Source organism: Macaca nemestrina, chromosome 17 (genome assembly GCF_043159975.1).
Source record: "Macaca nemestrina isolate mMacNem1 chromosome 17, mMacNem.hap1, whole genome shotgun sequence".
Classification (NCBI taxonomy): domain Eukaryota; kingdom Metazoa; phylum Chordata; class Mammalia; order Primates; family Cercopithecidae; genus Macaca; species Macaca nemestrina.
The window spans coordinates 74717346-74742514 of record NC_092141.1 but is presented as its reverse complement, the minus strand read 5'-3'; the positions used below and the strand labels follow the sequence as shown (position 1 = coordinate 74742514).

Sequence of the window (25169 nt, the reverse complement as noted above, 5' to 3'; positions counted from 1 at the left end):
TATTGATATGGTTTGGCTCTGTGTCTCCACCCAAATCTCACCTTGAATTGTAATAATTCCCATGTGTCATGGGAGGGACTGGAAGGGGGGTAACTGAATCAGAGGGGCGAGTTTTTCCCATTCTATTCTTGTGATAGTGAATAAGTCTCACAAGATCTGATGGTTTTGTAAAGGGCAGTTCCCCTACACATGCTCTCTCTCTGCCTGCCTCCATGTAAGATGTGCCTTTGCTCCTCATTCACCTTTCGCCATGATTATGAGGCCTCCCCAGCCATGTGGAACTGTGAGTCCATTAAACCTCTTTCCTTTATAAATTACCCAGTCTCGGGTATGTCTTTATTAGCAGCATGAGCATGGACTAATACATTTATTATGAAGTTTAATTTATAAATTAGGCACTGTAAGAGATTAACAACCATAATAAAATAGAACAATTACAACAATATACTGTGATAAAAATTATGTGGTCTTTCTCTTTCTCCCTTTCTCTCTCTTTCTCTCCTTTCTCACAAAATATATTCTTGTTTGTACTGTACTCATCTCTTTTTGGACCATAGTTGACCATGGGTAACTGAAACTAGGGAAAATAAAACCACAGTTAAATGGGGATTCCCATATATTGAGCACAGTAAGAAAGAAGTCCAAATGGATACATGAAGCTAGTTTAGGAAGGGATTCAGAGCCAGGGAAGAAATTTTAACCTTGACAGGATAAGGATGCAGGGTGCAGGATGCTAACCTTGACCCATCCTGCATGCCAGGATGCAGGAGGACACAACTGGGAAAGAGTCTGGAATCCTGGTGTGCAGATATCAGGACGTAGAGTGGAGTCATTTCAAATAGAAGTTAGGCCAGGTGCAGTGGCTCATGCCTGTAATCCCAGCACTTTGGGAGGCCGAGGCGGGCGGATCACCTGAGGTCAGGAGTTCAAGACTGGCCTGGCCAAACTCCATCTCTACTAAAAATATAAAAATTAGCCAGGTGTGGTGGCAGGCACCTGTAATCTCAGCTACTCAGGGAGCTGAGGCAGGAGAATTGCTTGAAGCCAGGAGGCAGAGGTTGCAGTGACAGCCTGGGCAACAGAGCAAGACTCCATCTCAAAAAAAAAAGAAAGAAATTGAAGGAATGTGGGCAACTAACTAGGAGGGAGAACAGAGAGAGAGTGGGGCTTACAGATGATTGTGAGATTTAAAACCGGGAACTGGGTAATTGAATGAATGATTTTGTCATTGATCAGCAGGACAGGTGGAAGAGAAGCTGGTTGAGGGGGAAAATTATGAGTTTGATCTTGGACTTGATAAGTTTGAGATGATGGTGAGGCCACCATATATACACATAAGAGAGACAGTTGGAGATGTCAAATTAGAGGACTTGTGCGATCCTGAGCATGGAGATGAGTGTAGGAGTCGTCACCAGGCAAGCCCTACTTAGAGCTGGTGTTTCTGTTGCCCATCAGGCAGGAGAGCTGGATGTCGTGATACGCATTCAAACTCAGTGGCTCTAAAATGGAACTCATGATCTTACTTCCCCAAAACTGTTCCTTCCATGGTTTCTTTTTTGACACCATACTCTAATGGTCAAGCCATTGGCATCATCATTCCTGTTGAATCCGTGTCGTGCAGAAACCTAGTTTTCCCCTTCCTTTCTGTATATTTTAATTCTACTGTGTTCTCTGCCTTAGTTGATGACAGCACCCAAGCCACCTATGCTGAAAGCCTCAGAGTCCTTCTTTAAACCTCCTTCTCACACCTGGCACATTCGTCGCATGACCAAGCCCTGTGGCCTGTCTTGTGGCTCTGCTGCCATCCTGGCACGTGCACTCCCCCAGGCCCTTCATTTCCTACCATCTCCTATCCAAATCAAGCTCATCTCCCACGTGTTATTGTATGGCCTCCTGATGGCCTCCCAGCCATGGCAGAGTGAACTCCTGAGACAGAGTTTCTTGCATATTTGGTTACATGGTCTGTAAAACTGTGCTTTTTTATTCTTTTCATTTTCAGAGTTTCTAAAGCATTTCTCATTGACCAAAAATTTAATGTCCTAAGCCTCATTCTGTATTCCTGGCCTTTTAACAAATGATCATGAAGCTTACGGGTGTATTTTTCTGGGCCTGGTTTTCTCCTGTGTACTGAGAGGGCTGAGTGGAAACGGATCCTTGCCTCTGTCCTGTCCCATAGATTCACCCATGTCTTGCCAAGACTCTGTTAATTGTCCCCAGCAGGCCTCCCTGCCACCATTTTCCACACTGTCACCTGAACATTCATCCTGTATTGTAAATCTGATCATCTTAGGCACTTTCGTGGTTCCCATTCCTACAGGGTAAAATCTGTAGTCCTCCTGGCACACAAAGCCCTTCTAAGCAACCCAGGCAGCCTCTCCTGGTTCAAAGCCACCCCTCTGCTTGGCCGTGCCTTCAGTGTAGCCAACGCGCATTGCAGGTCTATGCCTTCGTGTCTTTCCCCCTGCGATGGACTCCCCAGGACCACTCTCCTCTCCTCCTGGGAAACCCTCCAGCTCCCATGTTGCCTCCTCAAGGAAGCTCACTGTGTAAACCTTCCCCGGCGTTTGTTGCTTTCCTCCTGTGTTCAGTCGCAATGCTGGGTAAGACTTCTTTTTAGCAGTACTCATGTGGTATTGTAATAGTTCCTTTATAAGCTTGCCGTACACATTAGATTAGATGCTTTTTGAGGGTAATGTTTAGTACCACATCTAGTACATGCTGTATGCCCATAATATAGAAATACTTCCATTAACTTATGAAATTAATGATCCAAAGGACACAGTGTATAGAAAGAAGACTAGAGAGGTAAGAACCTAGTTAGGGAAATATCCACAAGTAAGAGAGAAGAGGAGGAGGAGGAGCAGAAAGCATGTGGGAAGGAGGAGGATAGCATGACATGGTGGTGTCAAAGGGAAGGATTTCTGGAAGGAGAGCGTTCTGATAGTGCCCAGTGCAACAGAGAGGTCCAGGAGAATAGAGTTGTGGAAAAGGCCACTGGCTCATCAACAAGAGAATCATTGCTGACCTTGCAGAGAACAAGTCTCATAATTAGTTAGAAACCAAAATCAGATCACTGATGAGGAAGGAGTTCACTAATGAGGGAGAAATAAGGGTGCTGGAGTCAAACACTTGAGAAATGTGGCCAAGAAAAACAAAAACAGCCAGGTGCAGTGGTGCGCCCCCGTAGTCCCAGCTGCTTGGGAGGTTGATGTGGGAAGATCACTTGAGCCCAGGAGGTCCAGGCTCTAGGGTGCTACGATCACGCCTGTGAGTCACTGCACTCCGACCTGGGCAACATAGTGAGACCCCCATCTCTTAAAACAAACAAAAGAAATGTGGCCAATTTCCTGAAGGGCAGATGGGTAAAGACAACATACCAGTGTAGACGCTGAGAGGGACATAGCAGAAGGGAGAGAGCAGCAGTGGTGACCAGCCCTCTAGAGTGTGAAAGAAAGGGTACTGATAGATGTGTTATTATTAAAAAACAAGAAGGGAGGCCATTTCTGACACTTGAGGGAGCAGACTGGATAAAACTCAGTTATTTTTCTCTAGGGACAGAATGAGAGGAAATGTAGCTTAAGGGGGAAAAAAATCCGAGAATTTTAGTGGGAGTACCCCAACTGTTTTTTTTTTTTTTTTTTTTTTTTTTTTTTTTTTTTTTTTGAGACAGAGTCTGGCTCTGTCGCCCAGGCTGGAGTGCAGTGGCCGGATCTCAGCTCACTGCAAGCTCTGCCTCCCGGGTTTGCGCCATTCTCCTGCCTCAGCCTCCCGAGTAGCTGGGACTACAGGCACCTGCCACCTCGCCCGGCTAGTTTTTTGTATTTTTTAGTAGAGACAGGGTTTCACCGTGTTAGCCAGGATGGTCTCGATCTCCTGACCTGGTGATCCGCCCGTCTCGGCCTCCCAAAGTGCTGGGATTACAGGCTTGAGCCACCGCGCCCGGCCCCCAACTGTTTTAAATGAAAGGCAACTTGCTCTTTATAGAGTTGGTTAATGTTACCAGTAAATGCTCATTACCGTAGTGTAAATAACACTTTCCCAAGCATTTCAGAGACCACTTAACAAATAATGGCGGGGTAAAGGCTGTTGCTCTTGTGAAGTTCAAAGCCTAAAATGAGAAAAGAAGTTAGATAAATTCACAATAGGAAGAGATCTATAAATATGTTACCATATAGGGAATATAATGACAATGGGAAATAGTTTAATCTGTGTTGGAAATTTTTCATGGAAGAAATGAATCTTAACTTCAGTTTTCATGGAAGAAATGAATCTTAACTTCAGTTTTCATGGAGGAGAAATACAGTCTGGTGGAGAGGATTGGAAATGATACTGCAGGCTCAGGGGATGGCAAGTGTGAGTGATTACTCTTTGTAAAAAAATCGAAATTTAAATGAATGGCTTATGGGTCCTCCCTCTTCCCTGGACTTGCGCTGAAGAGGGGTGGTCTGTGAGGACTGAACAGTTAACACTCTGTTCCGCAGAGACTGAACTCAAGTTCCAGTGCTTATCACCCTGGCCAGACAAGGAAATGCCTCTATGATCTTGCAAAATCCTAGCTGTGGTTCTTGAATTTGATCCTAGATTTCTACCACCCGAGATAAGAACTTGTTCACAAGTGAAGCTGTCTCGAGCGACGAGCGACGAAGGTGGGGAAATGTGCTTTGAATTTCCTGAGTAGAAACAGACTGGCCCCTTTAAGAGGAGATGTGGGTAATGTCAGGATGGTCTTTTGTGTGACTAGGAAAACATGAATGAGGTGCGTTAGGAGATTCCGGCTTCCTTAGATCATCAAAGTCTTGAAATAACATGATTTCTTTTCCTGGAACCCCTGTTAAGACCAGGAAACATTAACTTTTTTAAAAAGTGCATTTTTAGGACCTTTAAAGGAAGTCCTTTAGGAATTTGAAGGACTGAAAATAGGTGAGAGAGAGAAGAGAAAACGCGAACACTTTTATACTTGAAGAATAACAAACAAGAAAAACTCTTGCTCTGTATAGTGTCCACAGTTTTTTGCCTTTTATGTTGAATCAGTAGCCTAATAAGTACTACAGCAACAGCTCATATGCAAGTGCCGTTTCTCGTCCGTGTGGTTTGTCGTTTGTCGCAACAACAACTAAAAAGTTTTCACGTGAAAGGAATTTTGCCTTATGTGAGGAGTAACATTTGTATTGGGTAAAAACCTCCAAAGATCTCTTTTCCTTCACATCAATATCACAAAAGAGACAAAATTATCAGGGTTTTTTTTTTTTTTTAAGAAAAAAAAAAATAAATGTTGCTTGAAATGTGAAAAAAAACGAAAACCTGAACATAAGCCATAGGGGAAAAAAATTATACAGTTCTGCTGTGAATACATTAGTGGCCTCTGCAGTAGTAACTGCGGCTCCGGCTTTAGATCTGCAGCATAACCCATTTTCCATGACTGTAGAATCACTAATAAAACTGTTTTTTATGGTTTGTTATTCATCCTGGGTAGGTCTGAATGAAGAAATCGCTTTAAAAGAAATCTTGAGTGGCATTTCAGTTGAAGAAGACTAGTTACTTTTGTTAGTAGATTTAGCCTATTTAAAAATAATAATAAAACAGAAACTATAGTGGCCTCTGTAAATAGCCCGTGAGACCACCCAGTAAAAATGTCACGCTGCCACTGTGTCACTTTCGGTAGCCCCAGATTTATCGCTCCTTGTGTGGATGACAGGGCTTGATCCTCTTGCTTTGTCCTAGTCATTTACAATATGATTTAAAAAAAAAAAAAAAAAAGTCTGTAAATCTCACATGAAAATAGAGCGAGATTTTACTGCTTTATTTGTGTTTTACCTTAGCCTTCATTTAACAGTAGTAGAAAGAAAAACATTTACTGTTTCGGTGTCAATTTACATTGCAAAAGGAGACCTCATCAGAAATATTATCAGCCCAGCTAATAGATTGAATTGGAGTAATGCTGCTTAAACAAGTGTGGGCATTATTAAGAAGGTAATTAAGGTTTAAATGAGAGTCACCCTTATTTCACCTTTATAATTAGTGTCTCTTCACTGTAGTCACAGCTCAGGCATCACGCCTGTCTGAAGGACCAAGCAGCCAGGGGAAGAGAAGTTTACGTCAAGATTTTATAACTTAATATTTTATGACATACATTTAAAAATCATCTTACATGTTTTAAATGGAAGACAGACCATTACCATGAAAAAATAAACATTGAATTGGATTGTATGTAAATTATACCTCAATAAAAATAAAAATAGGCCTTCCCTTTCTAGTTATCTTCTCCTTCAGTCAAAATATGCACATCCTACCCCCTGGTCTCTTCATTCTGTCTTCAAAACATTCATGGGGTAAATCCTCCCGTATCCCTCCTGCCCACTGAGTGGCGAATGAATCATCTGTTTTCTCCAAAGTAGGATAGTAAATTCAAGCCTCATGAAGGAAAGGATATGATGACCTCATTTTTTTTTAAGTGGGACTTTTTTTCTTTTTTCAATGTTTCGACTTTTTATTATGGAAGCTTTTAAACATACACAAAAGTAGGGAGAAGAGTACACAGAGCCGCCGTCTACCCGTCACCCTGCTTCAGCAGTTTCCCGCAGTTTGCCGGGGCGACTTCTTCTTGGCAGCATCTTCAGTATAAATACTCTGGCTTTTTCTTCTTGTTAAAACTCAGCTATGCAGAGCTTGCAGCTCGCAAGGCCCCCTCTCTGCGCTTCACCCAGCGGAGGTTCAGCTGGTTCCTTGTTTCACGGCCACAGACTGTACCCAAGGCCCTAAAAATCCACAACTCTACCGACCCCAGTTTTATATTTATATAGGGCAAAACTTTAATCAACACTCTTTCTGCTTACATATGGTTCAATCCAGTTTATTTTAAATAACAGAACACTATAGCATTCAAGGTTCCCACTTCCCAGAGGACATGTGGATGAACCTACGGACAGAACCAAGGAAAGGATCCATTTACCCTCTGCCCCTTCAGGTAGGGCAGGCCCAGAAGAATGTGCTCATAGACCTCATGATGATTTGTGAAAAGGCCAGGCACTACTAGCATTTTACCAAGACTTAACAACACAGAATGAGGCAGAATATGTGTCAGACACATTACATTTCAACTCAATGAGAACTGCTTTGAAACTCTCTAAAAGGAGACAAGAACCCGACCCTACGAGCTCCATGACAGAAAATGTGTAAGAGAATGTGTCTCTGGAGTCCGCTCTGCTAGGACAGTGTTTCCAGGACCGCTGACTCAGAAGGGTGACTTTTCTACTGCTGATGATTCTGTCTTGATTTGCAAGTGGATTTTTCCAAATTTCTCATACATGGAGTTTTGATAAAGATGGGAAAGTAGAGTTTGAAATTGTATTCTCTGATATGAACTTAAAGTACCGATATTCTGAGCTATATAAGCTGAAGACCAATTTGTATGCTTAGACAGCCTGTTGGGAAAAGGGTAGTAAGGTAACAGCTCTTGGGTTGCTGGAATGGAGTTGGCTAAGAAGTGGGCCAAAGGCGAGATCAGAAATCTCTAGAAAGATGTCTGGTCTTGCTACAGTACTACATCTGAAAGCCTCTCTCTGTTATGTACCTTGTATTCTGGGAACATTTAAAAAAAAATTTTTTCTTTTTTTTTTTTTTTTTTGAGACAGAGTCTTGCTCTGTAGCCCAGGCTAGAGTACAGTGAGGCGATCTCAGCTCACTGCAAGCTCCACCTCCCAGGTTCACGCCATTCTCCTGCCTCAGCCTCCCGAGTAGCTGGGACTTCTGGGTGCCCACCACCACGCCCAGCTAATTTTTGTTTTGTTTTGTATTTTTAGTAGAGACGGGGTTTCACCATGTTAGCCAGGATGGTCTTGATCTCCTGACCTCATGATCCACCCACCTCGGCCTCCCAAAGTGCTGGAATTATAGGTGTGAGCCACCACGCCCGGCCGTGTAAAAAAATTTTTTAATCATTGTGACATAGTATATCTGTCTTCCAATAAAGTTTTCCTTTATTAAATAACCTTTAAACCACTTTATAATTAAAATGAATTTGTGTTTCATTTATTCATTATTAAAAGGCATGTATCTGCGATCACTTTATTCTTGTTTAATTGACTCAGAACTACAAGAGAAAACTTTGTTTTTTAAATAAGACTCCAAATAATTCCTTAATGCATAGTTTTACAAGTTAAGTAGTGGCTTGAGCTGAATTATGTTCATACATTTTATTAAAATAACATTGACTAGTTACTCTTTTTTCCCCAAACTCACAGAAAAGCCCTGTACTGTCACAGGTGCCATTCAATGGGCACATTAGCTACCAGGTCTTTTTCCTCACCCTGAGGAGCCCATTAACATGTTCAATTTTTAACACTTTCATTTGCTCTCATTATTTTCAGATTTGAAACAAACAAATCAAATTATCCTACAACGCTCTCCCTTTGAAAGAGTGCGGTGAAGGCCGGGCGCGGTGGCTCAAGCCTGTAATCCCAGCACTTTGGGAGGCCGAGACGGGCGGATCACGAGGTCAGGAGTTCGAGACCATCCTGGCTAACACGGTGAAAACCCGTCTCTACTAAAAAATACAAAAAACTAGCCGGGCGAGGTGGCGGGCGCCTGTAGTCCCAGCTACTCGGGAGGCTGAGGCAGGAGAATGGCGTAAAAACCCGGGAGGCAGAGCTTGCAATGAGCTGAGATCCGGCCACTGCACTCCAGCCTGGGCGACACAGCGAGACTCCGTCTCAAAAAAAAAAAAAAGAAAGAGTGCGGTGTGCGCTCGTTGTTCTTGTGGAGCTTATTATGTCATTTACATTTTTCTTCTGGAAAGTGTCATTCTTTACTCCCGACCAGGAGAAAGCACTCTGAAGGTCAGGAGCGGTGTAGCTTCCCACAGCCCGCTGACTTACATCATATTTAAAGGCAGATTTAATTGGGAGAAAAGAACTGTCTTTTCAGTAATGATGCCAGTTAACACTGCAGAGTTAGGAGAGGAGGGACAGTTCTGCAGAATAAACAGTTTAACTGTTCAAGTTGGATTTTGTTTTATATTTTTGACCCAGTGTTGGACATTCTATTCTTTAATTATCTTGGGCTTTTCTCCGGAAGAAACTAAAAGTTGTGATTTTGTGTGTGTGTGAAATGTCAAATTTGAAGCTTTTTTGAATAAAGAAGACACAACTTAAAGTCCCTGGTTGTACTTATTGAGCAATTGTGGTCATTTTCACATAGTCCTTATGTCAAATTCTGAGGTTGGAACTCTAATAACCTAATAATTTTTTAGAATATAAAACCAGGACCAGCCGCCAGTATAAATTGTCATTTTCCTTTCATGCAGTACATTTTGACTTTTTTGAAAGTGAAATATTATTTGGTGACTTTTCAATTTTTTTAACTGATCTTTAATAGTTGACGGAAGTCATTTCTAAATACAACTGCTTTCTCTGATTAACTTTAGAAAGATCACATTTTACATCTTTATGAGGAAATTTTTAAAGGCCTGCCTTTTTGAAAAGCGAATGTAATTTGAATTCCATTTTAATAATATTGATAAAACATAGTCGACTTCATAGTCTGTTCTCTATATGAAGTACAGAAAAAGGATCAGATCTACTTCGCTACGCTGCCTTCCTTGGAACTTTCTTTCAGCTAGATTTGCATAATATGTCATCCTAACTTCTCCTCAATTGCCTCCTGCCTATCTGGACTTTCAGCAGCTTTCTGGGCCTCCATCTCCTCCTCTGCCTGTCTGAGTGTGGGCATCCCCCAAAGGGCAGGTTTTAGAGCCTCTGCACCTCTGTCTGAGAGCATGCCCCCCTCTTCAGACCCACTGAGCAACGTGATCTGCTAGCTAGAGGTTCTAGCAAGCGCTGGTTGTTGTACCGTTATCCCTTGGACAGGGTGGCTCCTAAACACAAAAGCTTATTTCCCACAGCTCTGGAGGCTGGGACATCCAGGATCAAAGCACCAGCAGATTCAGTGTCTCGGGAGAGCCTGCCTGATTCCTAGTTCATTGACACCCATCTTTGTGCTGTGTCCTTTCGTGGTAGAAGGGGCCAGGGACCTCACTCAGAGCTTTTAGAAGGGCACCGGTCCCATTCTTGAGGACGTTCCCTCCCAGAGGTCCTGCTCCTGATAGCTTTGAGGGTTAAGATTTCAACATATGAATTTGGAGGAGGGACAAATATTCAGACTCTAGCAATAGTTCCTCCTTGAAGTCCCACCAGCACCTTCAGCCCAGCATGTCAGAAAGCACACAGCCCCACCGCTTCTGACTTGTGCTTAGCAAGAATTCACTATTCTCTGGTCATTCCATCTCAAAGCCTTGGGGTGTCTCTGAGTCCCTTTTTTCCAATGTCCTGTCAATGGTTCCACTGCACCCATCCCCTTCTCCATATCCACCACCCTCTTTCCAGGCCTGTTGTCTTTGGCTTTCACTTTTGCAGCATCCTCTTTTTTTTTTTTTTTTTTTTTTTTAATCCCATGACTTCACTGAGCAGAACTATTTCCTCAAAACTCAAGAGAAACACACAATTGGGCATGAGTAGGGCCAAATGCTTCTGTGGAAAAAGGAAGAAAGTTAGCTTCTGGCTTTGGCATTTGGGAGATGACAAGTGACTGGTGTGAAGACTGACTCAGGAGAGCAGTGGGGACGGGGGCAGGTGTAACGGGGTATGTAGTGAGTGGGGGGAGGATGTGGGATGCCGAGTGTGGCACTCTCAGGGTTCTGCAGGTGAAGGCAAGGAGGGAGAGAAGCCGGGAGGTGGGGAACAACTCTTCATTTTAGGGAAGGGAGAGGCACACCATCTTTCTTTTCTGTGAAATAAAATTAAAAGCAAAAAAAAAAAAAAAAATTAAAGGAATATTTTATATTGTAGCAGAAACCAGACAATATATTATCAATTATTATTATTGTGATATGTGTGTGTACGTTCAGAGATAGATATAGATATTTGGAGGATATATTTGTATATTTTGTGTCTCAGGACACATAATCACCTTTGGTTAAATGTGCCACATGAAGGACAGTCAGAAGCCCTGATGATTGAAGTAAATATCTTTAGGGAGTAGAGTTTAAATGTTTATGACTTCCTTCCACAAACATGAATTCAGTGTCACCTGTGTACCAGGCATTGAGCTGGCTTGTCACTGGGCTTGCAGAAATAAAGAAAGGAGATCCCTGAGCTGCAGTTTCATGCAGACAGTTGCATGCCACCCAGACACGTAAATTAATTCTCTTAAACACTAGATGGATGAAAGCCCAGAGAAGTCCATATTTAGCTCTTGTACAGATCAGGGCAATTACATCATTGAGCAGAGTAGGTGCGGTAGGGACTTCCAGGCAAAGAAAAGAGAAAATCAGTACAGAGTGGGAAAGAGGCAGCACGGAGTAGCACAAGCATATTGAATTTGAAGTTACAGAAATGTGTTAAAATTCCAGTCCAGGCCGGACATGGTGGCTCACACCTGTAATCCCAGCACTTCGGGAGGCTGAGGCGGGCGGATCACAAGGTCAGGAGATCGAGACCATCCTGGCTAACATGGTGAAATCCCGTCTCTACTAAAAATACAAAAAATTAGCCGGGCGTGGTGGCACACGCCTGTAATCCCAGCTACGTGGAGGCTGAGGCAGGAGAATTGCTTGAACCCGGGAGGCCGGAGGTAGCAGTGAGCCGAGATTGTGCCACTGCACTCCAGCCTGGGTGACAGAGCGAGACTCCACCCGCCCCCCCAAAAAAAGAAAAATCCCAGTCCAGTGCCTTACTGCTAACCACATGGACTTGAGCAAAGTAGTTAACTGCATGCAGCCTCAATTACATCCTTTCTAACATAGACGAAATAATACTGGGTGCACAAAATTGTCATAAGGGTGAAAAATAAAATCCACTCTGTGGATGATAGCGCCTGTTATTATTGCTGGTAGTGACATCTGCATGGCACACCAAGGCTTCCTACGGCACGGCGTGGCTGGAGACCAAGCCAGTTGATGAAGGCCCTTGGATGCTATGCTAAGGAGTGAGAGCTGTCTCTCAGCGGGGCTGGAGTGTTGTTTCAGCATTTTAGTCAGAGAACAACATAATCAGATTTAAGTTTAACAAGATCACTGTGACAGTGGTGTGGGGATGGATTAGAGAGCAGGAAAAAGTGGGGACAAAAAAAATGGATAAATATTCTTCCCGATACAGTAATCATTACTTTCCCCAATTATGCCATAAGAGAAGCTGATGAGATCCTATTTATTGGTAGCTATGAAAGTCGGGAGCAGGGGGAAGGCTACCTCATCAACAAGCACAGGAACTATTACATTCATCCTTTTGGAAGTAGAACACAACAGAATTATAGACAATTCAAGAATGGAGAGATTTCCAAGCTCATTCTCAGACCTGGTTGAATTGTAGATTTATAATCAAGTCTCATATCAAAGACACCCTAAAGCATGCAAGCTCACTCACAAACCATTTCAGACACCCTAAAGCATGCAAGCTCATTCACAGACCATTTCACTTTTTAAATTAGTTCTTAGCCTGGGGTCCATTCACCGATGGGCTTCAGGCAATCTAGGAATGCCCTACAGTGAGAGGCAAAATCATAAAACTATGGTTTTTCTCCTTCTAGGGAGTAACTACTTAGCTTTCATGAGATGCTCAAAGGAGTCTAGAACCTCCCAAAAGGTTAAGAACCACTATTTATCTGGACATAAAAAAGACTGGCATTGTGTCACAGGAATCTTTAATGGACACTAACTTAGCCATTGTGTCTGAACTCCTGTCTCCACCTGGATGTGTAGTAGGCATTTCAAACTGAACCCAGCTGAGGCTGAGCTCCAGCTCCTCTCCCCCAACACCTGCCCTGTCTCTGTGAATGCCAACTGCAGTCTTAGCTCCTCAGGCCAGAATCCCTGGGGTCCTGTTTATTCCTCTCTGCTTCCACTGTCTCGGGGCCATCATCTCTATTTCATACCTGGACCTGATCCTTCCTTCATCAGCTGTTACCACCTGGCCCCGCTCTCCATCTTCCCTTTCCCAGTGTTGCAGTGGCCTCTCCCCTGCTCTCTGCCTCTGCCTTGACCCTCAGTCTGCTCCTCTCAGGCCACCCTGCTCCCTGCCTCTCCCCTGCTCTCTGCCTCTGCCTTGACCCTCAGTCTGCTCCTCTCAGGCCTCCCCACCCTGCTCCCTGCCTCTCCCCTACTCCCTGCCTCTGCCTTGCCCCTCAGTCTGCTCCTCAGACAGCAATGAAAGCAGCACCGGCTCCCCACCCCCCAGCAGCTTCCTGTCCACCTCTAGGCAAAATCTAAAGCCGTTGACCTGTGAGACTCCATGTGACCTGCTGTGACTTGAACCCTGTTATGTCCTTGACCTCACTGCTGCTGCTTTGCTCACTCTCAACAGTGACCTTATGGCTTCCACAAACATACCATCTCGGAGTCATTCCACATGCAGCGGCCACTGCTTGGAAGGCTCTTCCTGTGGAAATGTACATGTGACTTGCTCTCTCTTGTCCTTCAGGTCTTTGCACAGATAGGCCTTCTTGGACCATCTCCGCTTCCTCACACCACTCTAGAATGTCCCCTTCCCTGCTTTATTTTTCTTCTGCACTCATCACAGATATATAATACACTTACTGTTTGCTTATTGCCTACCTCCACCCCATTATAATCTAAGCATGTGAATGCAAGGATTTTTTTTTTTGAACAGAACAGGGTCTCATTCTGTCACCTAGACTGGAGTGCAGTGGCACAGTCATAGCCCTCTGCAGCTCCAAACTCCTGGGCTCAAGTGATCGTCCTGCCTCAGCATCCTGAGTAGCTGGGACCACAGGTTTGCACCCCCACACCCAGCTAATTAAATTTTAAAAATTGTAGAAATGATCTTGCTATGTTGCCCAGGCTGGTCTTGAATTCCTAGCTTCAAGTGATCCTCCTGCCTTAGCCTTTGGAAGTGCTGGGATTAGAGATGTGAACTACTGTGCCTGACCAGGGTTTTTGTTTTGTTTTATTTGGTTTGGTCTATTTTCTTTCACTGCTATGTCTACAGTACCTATTTCAATTCTTGACATAGAGCAGGAACTCACTAATATTGACTGGATGGATTGAATTTTGTGAATTTGACACCTTTGCTGTTACCACCCCGTGCATTCTGCTCACTGTAACTTTCCATGTAGTGTTTCGATAATGACACTGGATTGTTTGAACGGACAATCCAGTGTCACTATAGAAATAGTACGTGGAAACTACAAGTTCTTTTTCTAGTTCACCCCTTTACCTAACATAGTAATTGATACAGTGATAATTATTGGTCTTTGTGGTTTCTATTTCCCATATCAACCTGAATTCTATTTCAAACAGCTACTTGGCAACTGAAAGAGTTCACCTCTGTCCATTTCTTACAAATTCCTCAAATTCCATACCATTCTCTCTGACTTTATAAAGAAATTCATTTATGGCTACTATAATTTACTCAAATTATCATAATATAATTTTGAAAAATGTTCTGCTAGTCAGATATTACAATTCCTATCTGTCACAATGATATTCAGAGTGTAAGTGTATCTTGCAGGTGTCCTGAGGGAACCATTTTCATTGCAATCGTGTTATGCTTTATTACATATGCTTTATTACACGCTTGTGGTTCTGCGCGAGAAGGATATGAGACGTTTTAATGTATGATTGACACCTGCCAATTTGTCCGTTTTATAACTTTGAGAGTTTTCGTACTAGGTATTCTTAAGGCAGAAAACATCTTGGTCTGACACACAAAAGTCTGATATTGTTTTGCCTGAATGCTTTGGAACAAGAGTAAGAAACTAGAAATCTGAGGCCTTTTTAATGCCAGTTCATGGTGTAAAACTGTTTTTTCAAGTGTGCTAATTATTAATGATATCTTTATTTTATACTGTTTCAGATTTTACAAGATGAATTAGAAAACCGTTCTAATCAGGTGCGATGTGCAGAGAAAAAGTTACAACACAAGGAATTGGAGTCACAGGAACAGGTACCCTCTCCTTTCCTGTTTGACTCTCCTGTTTACTTTCTCTAGGTCAAGAAGTGTGTGCGGCCGGGTGCAATGGCTCACTCCTGCAATCCCAGCACTTTGGGAGGCCAAGGTGGGTGGATCACCTCAAGTCAGGAGTTCGAGACAAGCCTGGCCAACATGGCGAAACCCCGTCTCTACTAAAAACGCAAAAATTAGCTTGGTGTGGTGACGGGTGCCTGTAATCCCACTTACTTGGGAGGCTGAGGCAGGAGAATTACTTGAACCCCGGAGGCAGAGGTTACAGTGAGCCGAGATCGCACCATTGCACTCCAGCCTGGGTGACAAGAACAAAACTCTGTCTCAAAAAAAAAAAAAAAAAAAACCAGTTTACGCATTACCTGTTTCAGTTATGATGCTTTGGGTGCAAGTAACAGAATATCCCACCCATGGTTGACATAAAAAATAAAGCAGTTTATTACCTCACAGAACAAGAAGTCCACAAGTAAAGCATTCTCATGGCTCTGCCGGTGCTGGCTTCATTCTAGAAACTTCATTCTTGAAGTTTCAAGATGGCTGCAGCAGTGCCAGGCATCCTGCCCAGATCTGCACTATTCGGAGGCAGAAAGGGGCTACCAGTTTCTAGGGCCTAATGCGTAAGGAAGTCTTTCCCGGAAAGACCCCCTCCCTTTACATGTCATTGGCCAGAGAAGATCACATGCTTAGCCTGGCATACCCAATCCCTGGCAAAAGAACCGAGTATACAAAACTAGCCTAGAGTAATCAGGACCCACATGCTGGTGATGAAACTGGGAGAAGAAGGAAAACTGGAACAAAAAGGAGGGGAAATGGAGTGTTGAGTATGCAGCCAACAGCGTCTGCTGTGTCATCGTTTCAAAATAAATGGATATTATTTTGCTTAGAGGCATAAATCATGTTTTCTTTTAAATTTCAATTTTCTCCTCTTTCTTTCCAATCTTTTCAAAATAATGTAATTTAACCCAGAATAGTATGGCTATGACAATAGCTAATGACCTATTTTATTTTTAAATGGCAGCATTATTTTCACCAACTCTTCTGGTTATAATAAATTACACTTAGTGGTAATTTTGACAATTTAAAGTAAAAAGTCAACATGTATCAATAGAGACCATGAATCTTGATGAAACCCTTTATAAATGCATTGTCCTCAGCCATTGAGTATAGCATTGCTAATATTGATCTAAGTGCCACCAATCTATTATGTACAGAAACAGTCATAGGAATTGACTGTTTATACTTTGGTTGTAAAACTCAGTACAAGAATGTTGGCATATTATATTAGCTTATTCTGAATTTCAGGGAAGGTGAAATACAAAAGTAAGGGTAATAGGGAAGCTTTTTTTTCTTCTTTAATCTCTGGAGATATTTACAAACAGGATCCCACGGTAGAGGATTGTACAAAATGATGAAAGTAAGCACCTAATAGATGCTGACTGTTAATACGTAATGAATTGACTTGCCCTCCTATAATTCCTTCCTACTCGCTAATAAACTCTGTGTCATATGTGTACCACATATGTATGTACATATCATGTATATAAGATATGCATAAATATGCACATATACATATACGTTTTATACAATGTCTATGTATAGGATAACAAAATAGAATAATACTAGAATAAAAAATTAATAACTACGCCAGGCGCAGTGGCTCACACCTGTAATCCCAACACTTAGGGAGGCCAAGGTGGGCGGATCAACGAGGTCAGGAGTTCAAGACCGGCCTGGCCAACATGGCTAAACCCTGTCTCTCCTAAAAATACAAAAGTTAGCCAGGCACGGTGGCAGGCACCTGTAGTCCTAGCTACTCAGGAGGCTGAGGCAGGAGAATTGCTTGAACTGGGGAGGTGGAGGTTGCAGTGAGCCGAGATCACGCCATTGTACTCCAGCCTGGGAGACAGAGCAAGGCTCCATCTCAAAAAAAAAAAAAAAAATTAATAATAACTATACCTTATCAAATGCTGACAAGATGACAGAGACTGTACAAGAAATGTTACACATACTGGTTCATTTAATTTTCACAATAACCGCATAAGATCATTATTATCATCTGCGTCTTGTGAATAGCTTGCCGAAATCCAGAGTGGTTAAGTAACTCATCCAAGATCACACAGCAGTAGATCCAAGATCACATGGTAATAGAGGAGTATTCAGATCCATGTTTATCTGAACTCCAAACTTTTGTTCCTTTCATGACAATTCTCAAGTTACAGATCTAGCAAAAAGAAGCCTGAATAGCAATGATAGAGAAAGTAACTTATTAAGGACGGCAGGCAAATAGACATTGTGTTCCTGCTTCCTGGTAGAGGAGCAAATGCCATTGACTTTCCATGGGCAGAGAAAAGCCATGAGCAAAGGAAGCACAAGCATAGCAGACTTGCCCATCATGTGCCAAGTCAAGGAGATGAAAATGCCTCCTCAGATGGGAGCATGGATTTGTTCGTGTCAAATCAGCAGGTCTGATTGTCACTGAAGGTCAACTGAGCCTCATCCTCTGTAGATGACGCTTGTAACTAAAAGAAGGAGAAAAGACAAGCTTCTTAAAGGCAGGAAAAGGTGCTCCCTGGAGGGCTGGGGCTTCTCTAGTTTGTGGTAAAATATGACTTAAGGTAAAACTTTTGTTGACATCAATTTAATTCATGGCAAAACTTCACACAGAAAATTCCATAATATATTGAGAGTAGGGAAATTAAGAAATCCCAAGTGAACAATAGAGAAGGATTCAGGAACTACTTTCAGTCTTTTTTTTATTGACTTCTTTTTGATCATCAAAGTTGCTTTCATCTTTGTAGTGACAATAGCTTTTTAGAATATTTCTTACACTAATTCCTGATATCTTCTATTAGGCTACAGTTTACCAAAGAAATGTCAGGAAATACCCATGGGTAAAGCAGAATATTTCATAATCTTTGTAACCATGAGATGTTGGGTTCTTTCCACAAGGTCCTAGGGTGTAGCTAAAAAAAAAAAAAAAAAAAAAAAAAAAAGCCAGTTGTTTCAATTAAACTGAACAATAAATAATAGATATTTAACAAATACTGTTCATCTATATTTAACTTAATCTTTTATCCGAATTTGACCTATGTCCCCCTTTAAATTTGTGACACTAATACAAATAGTCAAAAATAATTAGAACTAGGCTGGGCATGGTGGCTCATGCCTGTAATACCAGCACTTTGGAAGGTCGATCACCTGAGGTTAGGGGTTCGAGACCAGCCTGGCCAACATGGTAAAACCCCATCTCTACTAAAAATACAAAAATTAGCCAGGCATGGTGGCGGGCACCTGTAATCCCAGCTGCTCGGGAGGCTGAGGCAGGATAATTGCTTGAACCTGGAAGGCAGAGGGTGCAGTGAGCCGAGATTGTGCCATTGCACTCCAGCCTGGGTGACAAAGCAAGATGCTGTCTCAAAAAGAAAAAAAAAATTAGAACTATTTTCATAGACACTTTTTAGGATCTGCTAAGTATGAGTTTACTAAGGATATCTAAAATGTTGAGATTGTTACATTATGAATGTATTTTTTTGTTGTTTGTCAAAGCAACTTCAATAACAGTAGCTAGTCTCACATCAGCCAATCAGACAACTAAAATGTGTTTGAAACAGCCCCTGAGAACTATCTTCTCTTTCTTTTCAAGCAAATATTGTTATCCTGATACTAGTTGCATTAAGGAATCAAAATTGAAACTGGCAGAATTACAAAAGACAATTTCCTAAGCTGCTTTTTTTAACTTGCTTGCTTTAAAAAAATTTAAATGGTTTCTGGTTTTCATTTAAGAAAAATTTCTGTTTTGATTCTATAAAAACAAGAAATGAATGAGGCATTTTAAAAGTTATGCTTTTAATTAAGAACAAAAAGCTGCTTCTCATCAGGTCTTGGTGGGTGGCATCTTTGTTGCCCACCACATGCCTTGGTGCCACCAACTCTCTCTTCTGTCCCCTCATGTGGACAGATCAGCACACGGAGTCCTCAGGGAAGGTGTACTCATTGGGAGGCACAAAGGGTTAATTTACTCCTTGTGCAGATTCAAGAGAAGTAACACTAATAGAATCAGGAAATAAATTGCCCAAGTCAGCTTTACAAAAGTGTGATGTTTTCTCTAATCAATAAACAGCAATTTAAAATCACCATTATTTTTATTCATAAGAGGAGGTAATAATTTCTAATTCCAGTTTAATCTGAGCAAGAACCCCATAATTTTATCAAAGAAGGGAGATCAGAGCTTGAGTCAGACTTCTTCATTGTGCAAAGAAACTGAGTCATCAGGAAGGATGTGACTTCCCTAATGTACAACACAGTAGTGGCAGACCCAGGGTAGGTCTGTAAGTGGTCTGCTTACTCCCAGAATGTTATTTTCCACTGTGTTAAACACTCTGTAAAATGGATATTTGCCATCTGTCACTCGGGTGCAGGTACAGATTAAAATATTATGGATAAAACTAAAATTCACTGAGTTTCATTATTCACAATGGGGAGCAAACAATGTTTCGTTATTCACAATGAGACTAGATAATTTGGCTTGATAAATTATACAAAAGAAAAGGAAGAAAATAAATAGCCTAGAAGTTTTCTTGGTATTCTTAACACTGAGTAAAGCATGTATTTATAACAAAGACACCAAACAATGTCAGATTCTAACATAACAATATGTGGATATTAACATTCACAGAGCAAAACCCCTGCTTCAAACTGGCTATCTTAAAATTTGAAAGTATGAATAGCTTTAATTATGTTGATCACTCAGTTTCCCAGAAGAATATTTTATTAAACAAATTAGTGAGGAAAAAAACAATACTTTAGAGATGTTCTAATAAATAAAATACAATGCTGAGTGTTTCACAGGAGACTCAGTCTTTTTTTACTCAACATTTTATTCTTTTAATAGGTATGTTTTGCTAAACAGTGTTAGGTCTGAGAAGAAACGAAGATGAATAAGTTACAGATTTTGCCCTCAAGGAGTTTACAGTCTGATAGAGTAAATGGGATGTGTATAAAATGTAGACCTCAGGCATGAAATGGAAGTTGGTTCTTTTTTTTTTTTTTTTCTGTTGCCCAGGCTGCAGTACAGTGGCGCTATCTCAGCTCACTGCCACCTCCGCTTCCCGGGTTCAAGCGATTCTCCTGCCTCAGCCTCCCAAGTAGCTGGGATTACAGGCACCCGCCACCACGCCTGGCTAGTTTTTTTTTTTTTAAGTAGAGACAGGATTTCACCATATTGGCCAGGCTGGTCTCGAACTCCTGACCTTGTGATCTGCCCACCTCGGCCTTCCAAAGTGCTGGGATTTACAGGCCTGAGCCACCGCACCCAGCTGGAACTTGGTTCTTTTTCTAAATGGCTTGGAGGCTGAGAATCACTGTATGCAGAAAGAACACAAGCACTGGTCCTTCCTTCCATCTTCCCTGATCCTGTGGGAAGGAAGGGGAGGATCTTTAACCAGGGGAAGGTTAGGGTCCCACTGCCTAGGCAGTGTGTGGCACTTGCTAATTTGGGGTTTTTTCAAGAGCTTGCAGCCCTCAGGGGAACTGGGTCCTTCCAAAGCTGGTCAGAAGGGATCAGCATTCTGCCAGCCTTCTCTTGAAGGCACCTGGCTTCTACCTTGTCTTGCTGTCTTGGGCTGCCCCTGGGGTCCTCTTTGGTTTTCTGCTCAGTATTTTTTGCAGCCAGCTGGTTTAGTTCTAAGTCTCATCTGGTTTTGCAAGCATTAAAGGCCTGGACTGTGCAGGCACAAGTGACTCATACATTATTTTCAAATAGCTAAAAGTCACACTTTAACATTTCGATCACAGCTTTGCAGCAACTAACTTCATGTTTAAGGCCTAGACACATCAACTAATTTAGGAGACACTAGTGACCAAAGACAGTCTCCGTGGTAATTGTGTGTGTTTAGGAGTTGCAGGGTGGGGAAGGAGGTTCCCTCTTGGGCTGCAGGGTCCCAGAGACCCTCACCAAGGCACAGGGAGAGACATCAGAAGAGGCTTCAAGGACTGTCATGATCTAGTGGGAGAAGCGCTGCTGGTTCTCAGTCTACCTTTGTCGCTACTAATCATGTGGTCATGGGTAAGCCACTCAACCTTTCTGGATATTGGGTTCCTAATCAGTAAAATGTTAGTAAAAATATCTTCCCACAGGGTTCTTGGGAGCATCGAAACAAGATAAAGTGTGTAAAAATATTTCAAAAACTATAAAACATCATAGAGATGCAACGTGTGTGATACAGTTATTTATAGAGGAGAAGGGAACATCTGGGCTGGGCATTAACAGACAGAAAGGACATTCTAGTTAGAGGGCAGAGTGAGGAGCACAACATGCCCAGTGTTCAAGGGACGTTGAGTAACATCTTGACCAGAAGGTGTGATATCAGTGAAGAGGAAAATAAGAACCAGAAAGTTCATTTTGTTCATTTCATCCATTAAAAAAAGAGAAGAGGGATCCTTTGTTACTGAGTATCTACTCTTCACTGAGCACTGTGGTGTGTGTCAGGACTACCAGCCAATTCTGGATGGAATGCTGAGCGGTTCAGTCATCTGTTAGAAAGCAGTTGCCAGCAACGGAGGACTTTCTCTTTGCTGGGGAGAGCTAGATGACTGAGGTTATATTTTAGGAAGGTTAGTCCAGCAGGGAAGATGAACAAGAAATGAAAGGAGACCAATTCAGATGTTTTTGCCTAAAATTCACATCACTGGTCACAAGAGAAATATGGAAGGCTTGAACTGGATATTGTCAAAAGGGGTAGAAAGAAGAGGGTAGATGTGAAGACGCATTTAAAAGGAACAATTCAGACCAGGCGCGGTGGCTCATGCCTGTAATCCCAGCACTTTGGGAGGCCGAGGAGGGTGGATTACAAGGTCAGGAGTTCAAGGCCAGCCTGGTCAAGATGTTGAAACCCTGTCTCTACTAAAAATACAAAAATTAGCCAGGCACGGTGGCAGGTGCCTGTAATCCCAGCTACTCAGGAGACTGAGGCAGGAGAATCACTTGAACCCGGGCAGCAGAGGTTGCAGTGAGCTGAGATCACACCACTGCACTCCAACCTGTGTGACAGAGTGAGACTCCATCTCAAAAAAAAAGAAAAGAAAAGAAAGAAAAATTCAAGCCCGGCATGGTGACTCACGGCTGTAATCTCAGCACTTTGGGAGACTAAGGCAAGCAGGGTGCTTGAGCCCAGGAGTTCCAGACCAGCCTGGCCAACATGGTAAAACCCCATCTCTTAAAAAAAAATGCAAAAATATTAGCCAGGTGTGGTCATGCGCACCTGTAGTCCTAGATACTCAGGAGGCTAACGTAGGAGGATCCCTTGAGCCAGGGAAGCAGAGGTTGCAGTGAGCCAAGATTGCGCCACTGTACTCCAGCCTAGGCTACAGAGGGAGATCCAGTCTCAAAAAAAAAAAAAAAAAAAAAAAAAAAAAAAAAAAATATATATATATATATATATATATATATTTAAAAAGGTAAAATTTACAGAATATAGAGATTTGGAGAGTGGAAGAAAGGAATATGTTGAAAATAATACCATGTTTTTTAATTGATAAGCTGGTGTATAGTGGACAATGACACTATCATTTTTTTAGATGTTTCATCCCAGATGCTAGCAGGAGGACATTCATTTGGAGGCATTTAAATGAAAATCTGAATCCAGAAGTCAAGAAAGAGCCCTAAGACTTTAAGCACGTCAGAGTTATCTTGATGCAGATATAGCAGAAACCCAGAATGTGTGGATAATATTGACAAGGAAGAGCATAGAGGGATATAAGAGGGCCATGAGCAGATTGGTAAGCAGGGCCACAGCCATGGGAGCAGATAAGATAGAGGAGGATGCAAAGAGGATTGTAAAGGAATGGACAGGAAGAGCAGAGCCAGGAGAATTTAAAGCCAGGAAAACCAAAGAGAATTTCCCACTAGACATTACACCCCTTAGGGTAAGGGCCTGATCCGTCATCTTCATGGCATCCACCAGCGCTTGTTGAATTGAATCACTCTGTAAGGCCTTTGCTTTCCCGAGCCCCCATCCTCAAACCAGCCCTACCCACCTGATGTCCCACTTTTATCTATCTGTGCCTTTGCAGCACTTCCTGTGGCCCCCTGATGTGGTTAGACTTTGTGTCCCCATCCAAATCTCATCTTAAATTGTAATCCCCTGGTGTTGAGGGAGAGACCTGGCGGGGAGTGACTGGATCATGGGGAGCGGCTTCCCCCATGCTGTTCCTGTGTTGGTGAGTGAGTTCTCATGAGATCTGATGGTTTTATAAGGGGCTCTTCCCCTTTCTCTCTCACTAACTCTGTCTCCTGCACCTTGTGAAGAAGGTGCCTGCTTCCCCTTCCGCCATGACTGTAAGTTTTCTGAGGCCTCCCAGCCATGCAGAACCGTGAGTCAATTAAACCTCCTTTGTTTATAAATTACTCAGTCTTGGGTAATATCTTTATAGCAGTGTGAGAACGGACTAAAATCCCCCTACCATCACGATTAAAGCTTTTTCCATCGAACTCCCTGAGTACTTGGTGCACTCTGAGGGTGGGACCTGAGCTGGGACTGTGTCATGTTTCTCCTTGTATCCCAGCATTTGGCTCAGCATCAGGCCCAATGGTACTTGGTGAATTAATGGGAGGAAGAGAGAAGGGATGGAAAGAGGGAGAGGGAGGGTGACAGATGGAGGGAAAGAGGGAGGAAGAATTAGCCGGATCACAGGCCGCAGGGACTTTGAGGACGAAGAGTTCCAAAAGCTGCTGAGCTTGGGGAACTTGGGTACTGATCACAGGCCCTTGTTATTGGGCCTCCTAAATATATTCTAAGTGACTTTTTCTAAGTGTATTCTTGTCTAGACTTAAAAAATATATATATATTAAAGATATTCTTTTATCATTTTCATCCGGGGTGGTCATTTCATCTGCTAGGATCATTCATGGCTTCTCTGGGCCCTCAGCTATTCCTCAGACATTATAGCACCAAAAGGGTTCACAGGTCAGGGGAAGATGAAGAGAAAGCAAAATGCCAATGCCCTGCTCATGCAGCCCATCTTTCTGCTGTCCCCTAAAACAAGACAGATTTTTCTTTCAGATCTCTCCTGTAAGAAGGCCAAAGCAGAAAAGACACCAAAAAAGTCCTTGATTTTTCTCTACAGATGAACTTAGCATTCTGCTGATTCCTTCTTGGGTCTCTGGGTTTTTAAAGAATAAAACTTGGTCCCTTTAGTATAGGCAGCTTTCGGGTAATATTGGACGTCTCTAGAAGCGCCTTCTCTCCTTCCGCCTGTTATACCATCACAACTGGTATCGTTTGTATTCCCAAAGAGTTGATTTGCCTCCCACAATGCCCAGTGATCTATCCGGGAGTAGCGTGGATATTAGGAGAACCAAAATCAATAAATTGAAAGCTTTCAGTGGATAGCACTGCTTATCTTTAAACCACCTCAGTCATCATCAAGGGTAACCAACAAATCTATGGAGTCACAGATAGCCTTAAAGAAGATGCTATAGAGACAGAAAATCAATTGTGCAACAATTGTGACAATTGTTGAAAAGAATTGGTCTTCTACAGATTTCCAAGCCTTTAATTTCCATTTTCCATAAAAGATTTTAAAACTTCACAGTCTTAGCTGCTGTTGGACAACTCATCTGCAGTGAAGTCTATTTAAAAGTACTAACAACTCAAAGCTATGTTTCATCCCAAAGCACATTATGAAAACAGGAATTGCAACAGAAATGTAATTCAAAGACTTTTATTGACTTTTCATGTTTAATGGTTATTATTCTGGTTTGTTTCGAGTAATTTTAATAACCACAGTTTATTTACAAAATTCAGACTAATTCTTTTGTTCCCATGCCAACAAAATACATTTGTTCCCAGACAGCTGGTATGATGCATCATTCTAAGACTTGTTATGAGAGATAGAACCACATTTAATTTTGGCCACATGTTATTCTCCGTGACAGTTTGAATACTTGCCTCTGTTTTCTGAAAAAAAAAAAAAAACCAAAAAAAAAAAAAAAAAAACCCTTGAACCTGTGTCAAGGACATTAGTATTTTTATTAAATATCATCTTATCAAAATATTTCGTATAAATCAGTTATTCTGATAGATTTTGGTGGCAAAGCAAGTCAAACACTTGTACCCAAAACCCCCACTAAAAACCATATAGAATGATTGCAATGCCATTTTTAAAGGATCACTTAAAGCACTCTTCTGGTGTGAACGT

At 42.2% G+C, this 25169-nt stretch overlaps 1 protein-coding gene across 14 annotated transcripts in view; it reads left to right on the top strand.

Annotated features, from left to right (window-relative positions):
* Positions 1-25169, top strand: part of LOC105469025 (centrosomal protein 112) — a 535394-nt gene that overhangs the window by 467425 nt on the left and 42800 nt on the right. For all 14 annotated transcript variants that reach the window (XM_024788889.2, XM_071083480.1, XM_011719542.3 and 11 more), the window contains one exon: positions 14865-14954. In XM_024788889.2, coding sequence (XP_024644657.2) covers positions 14865-14954 — 90 coding nt within the window. The remainder of the gene's footprint in view (positions 1-14864; positions 14955-25169) is intronic.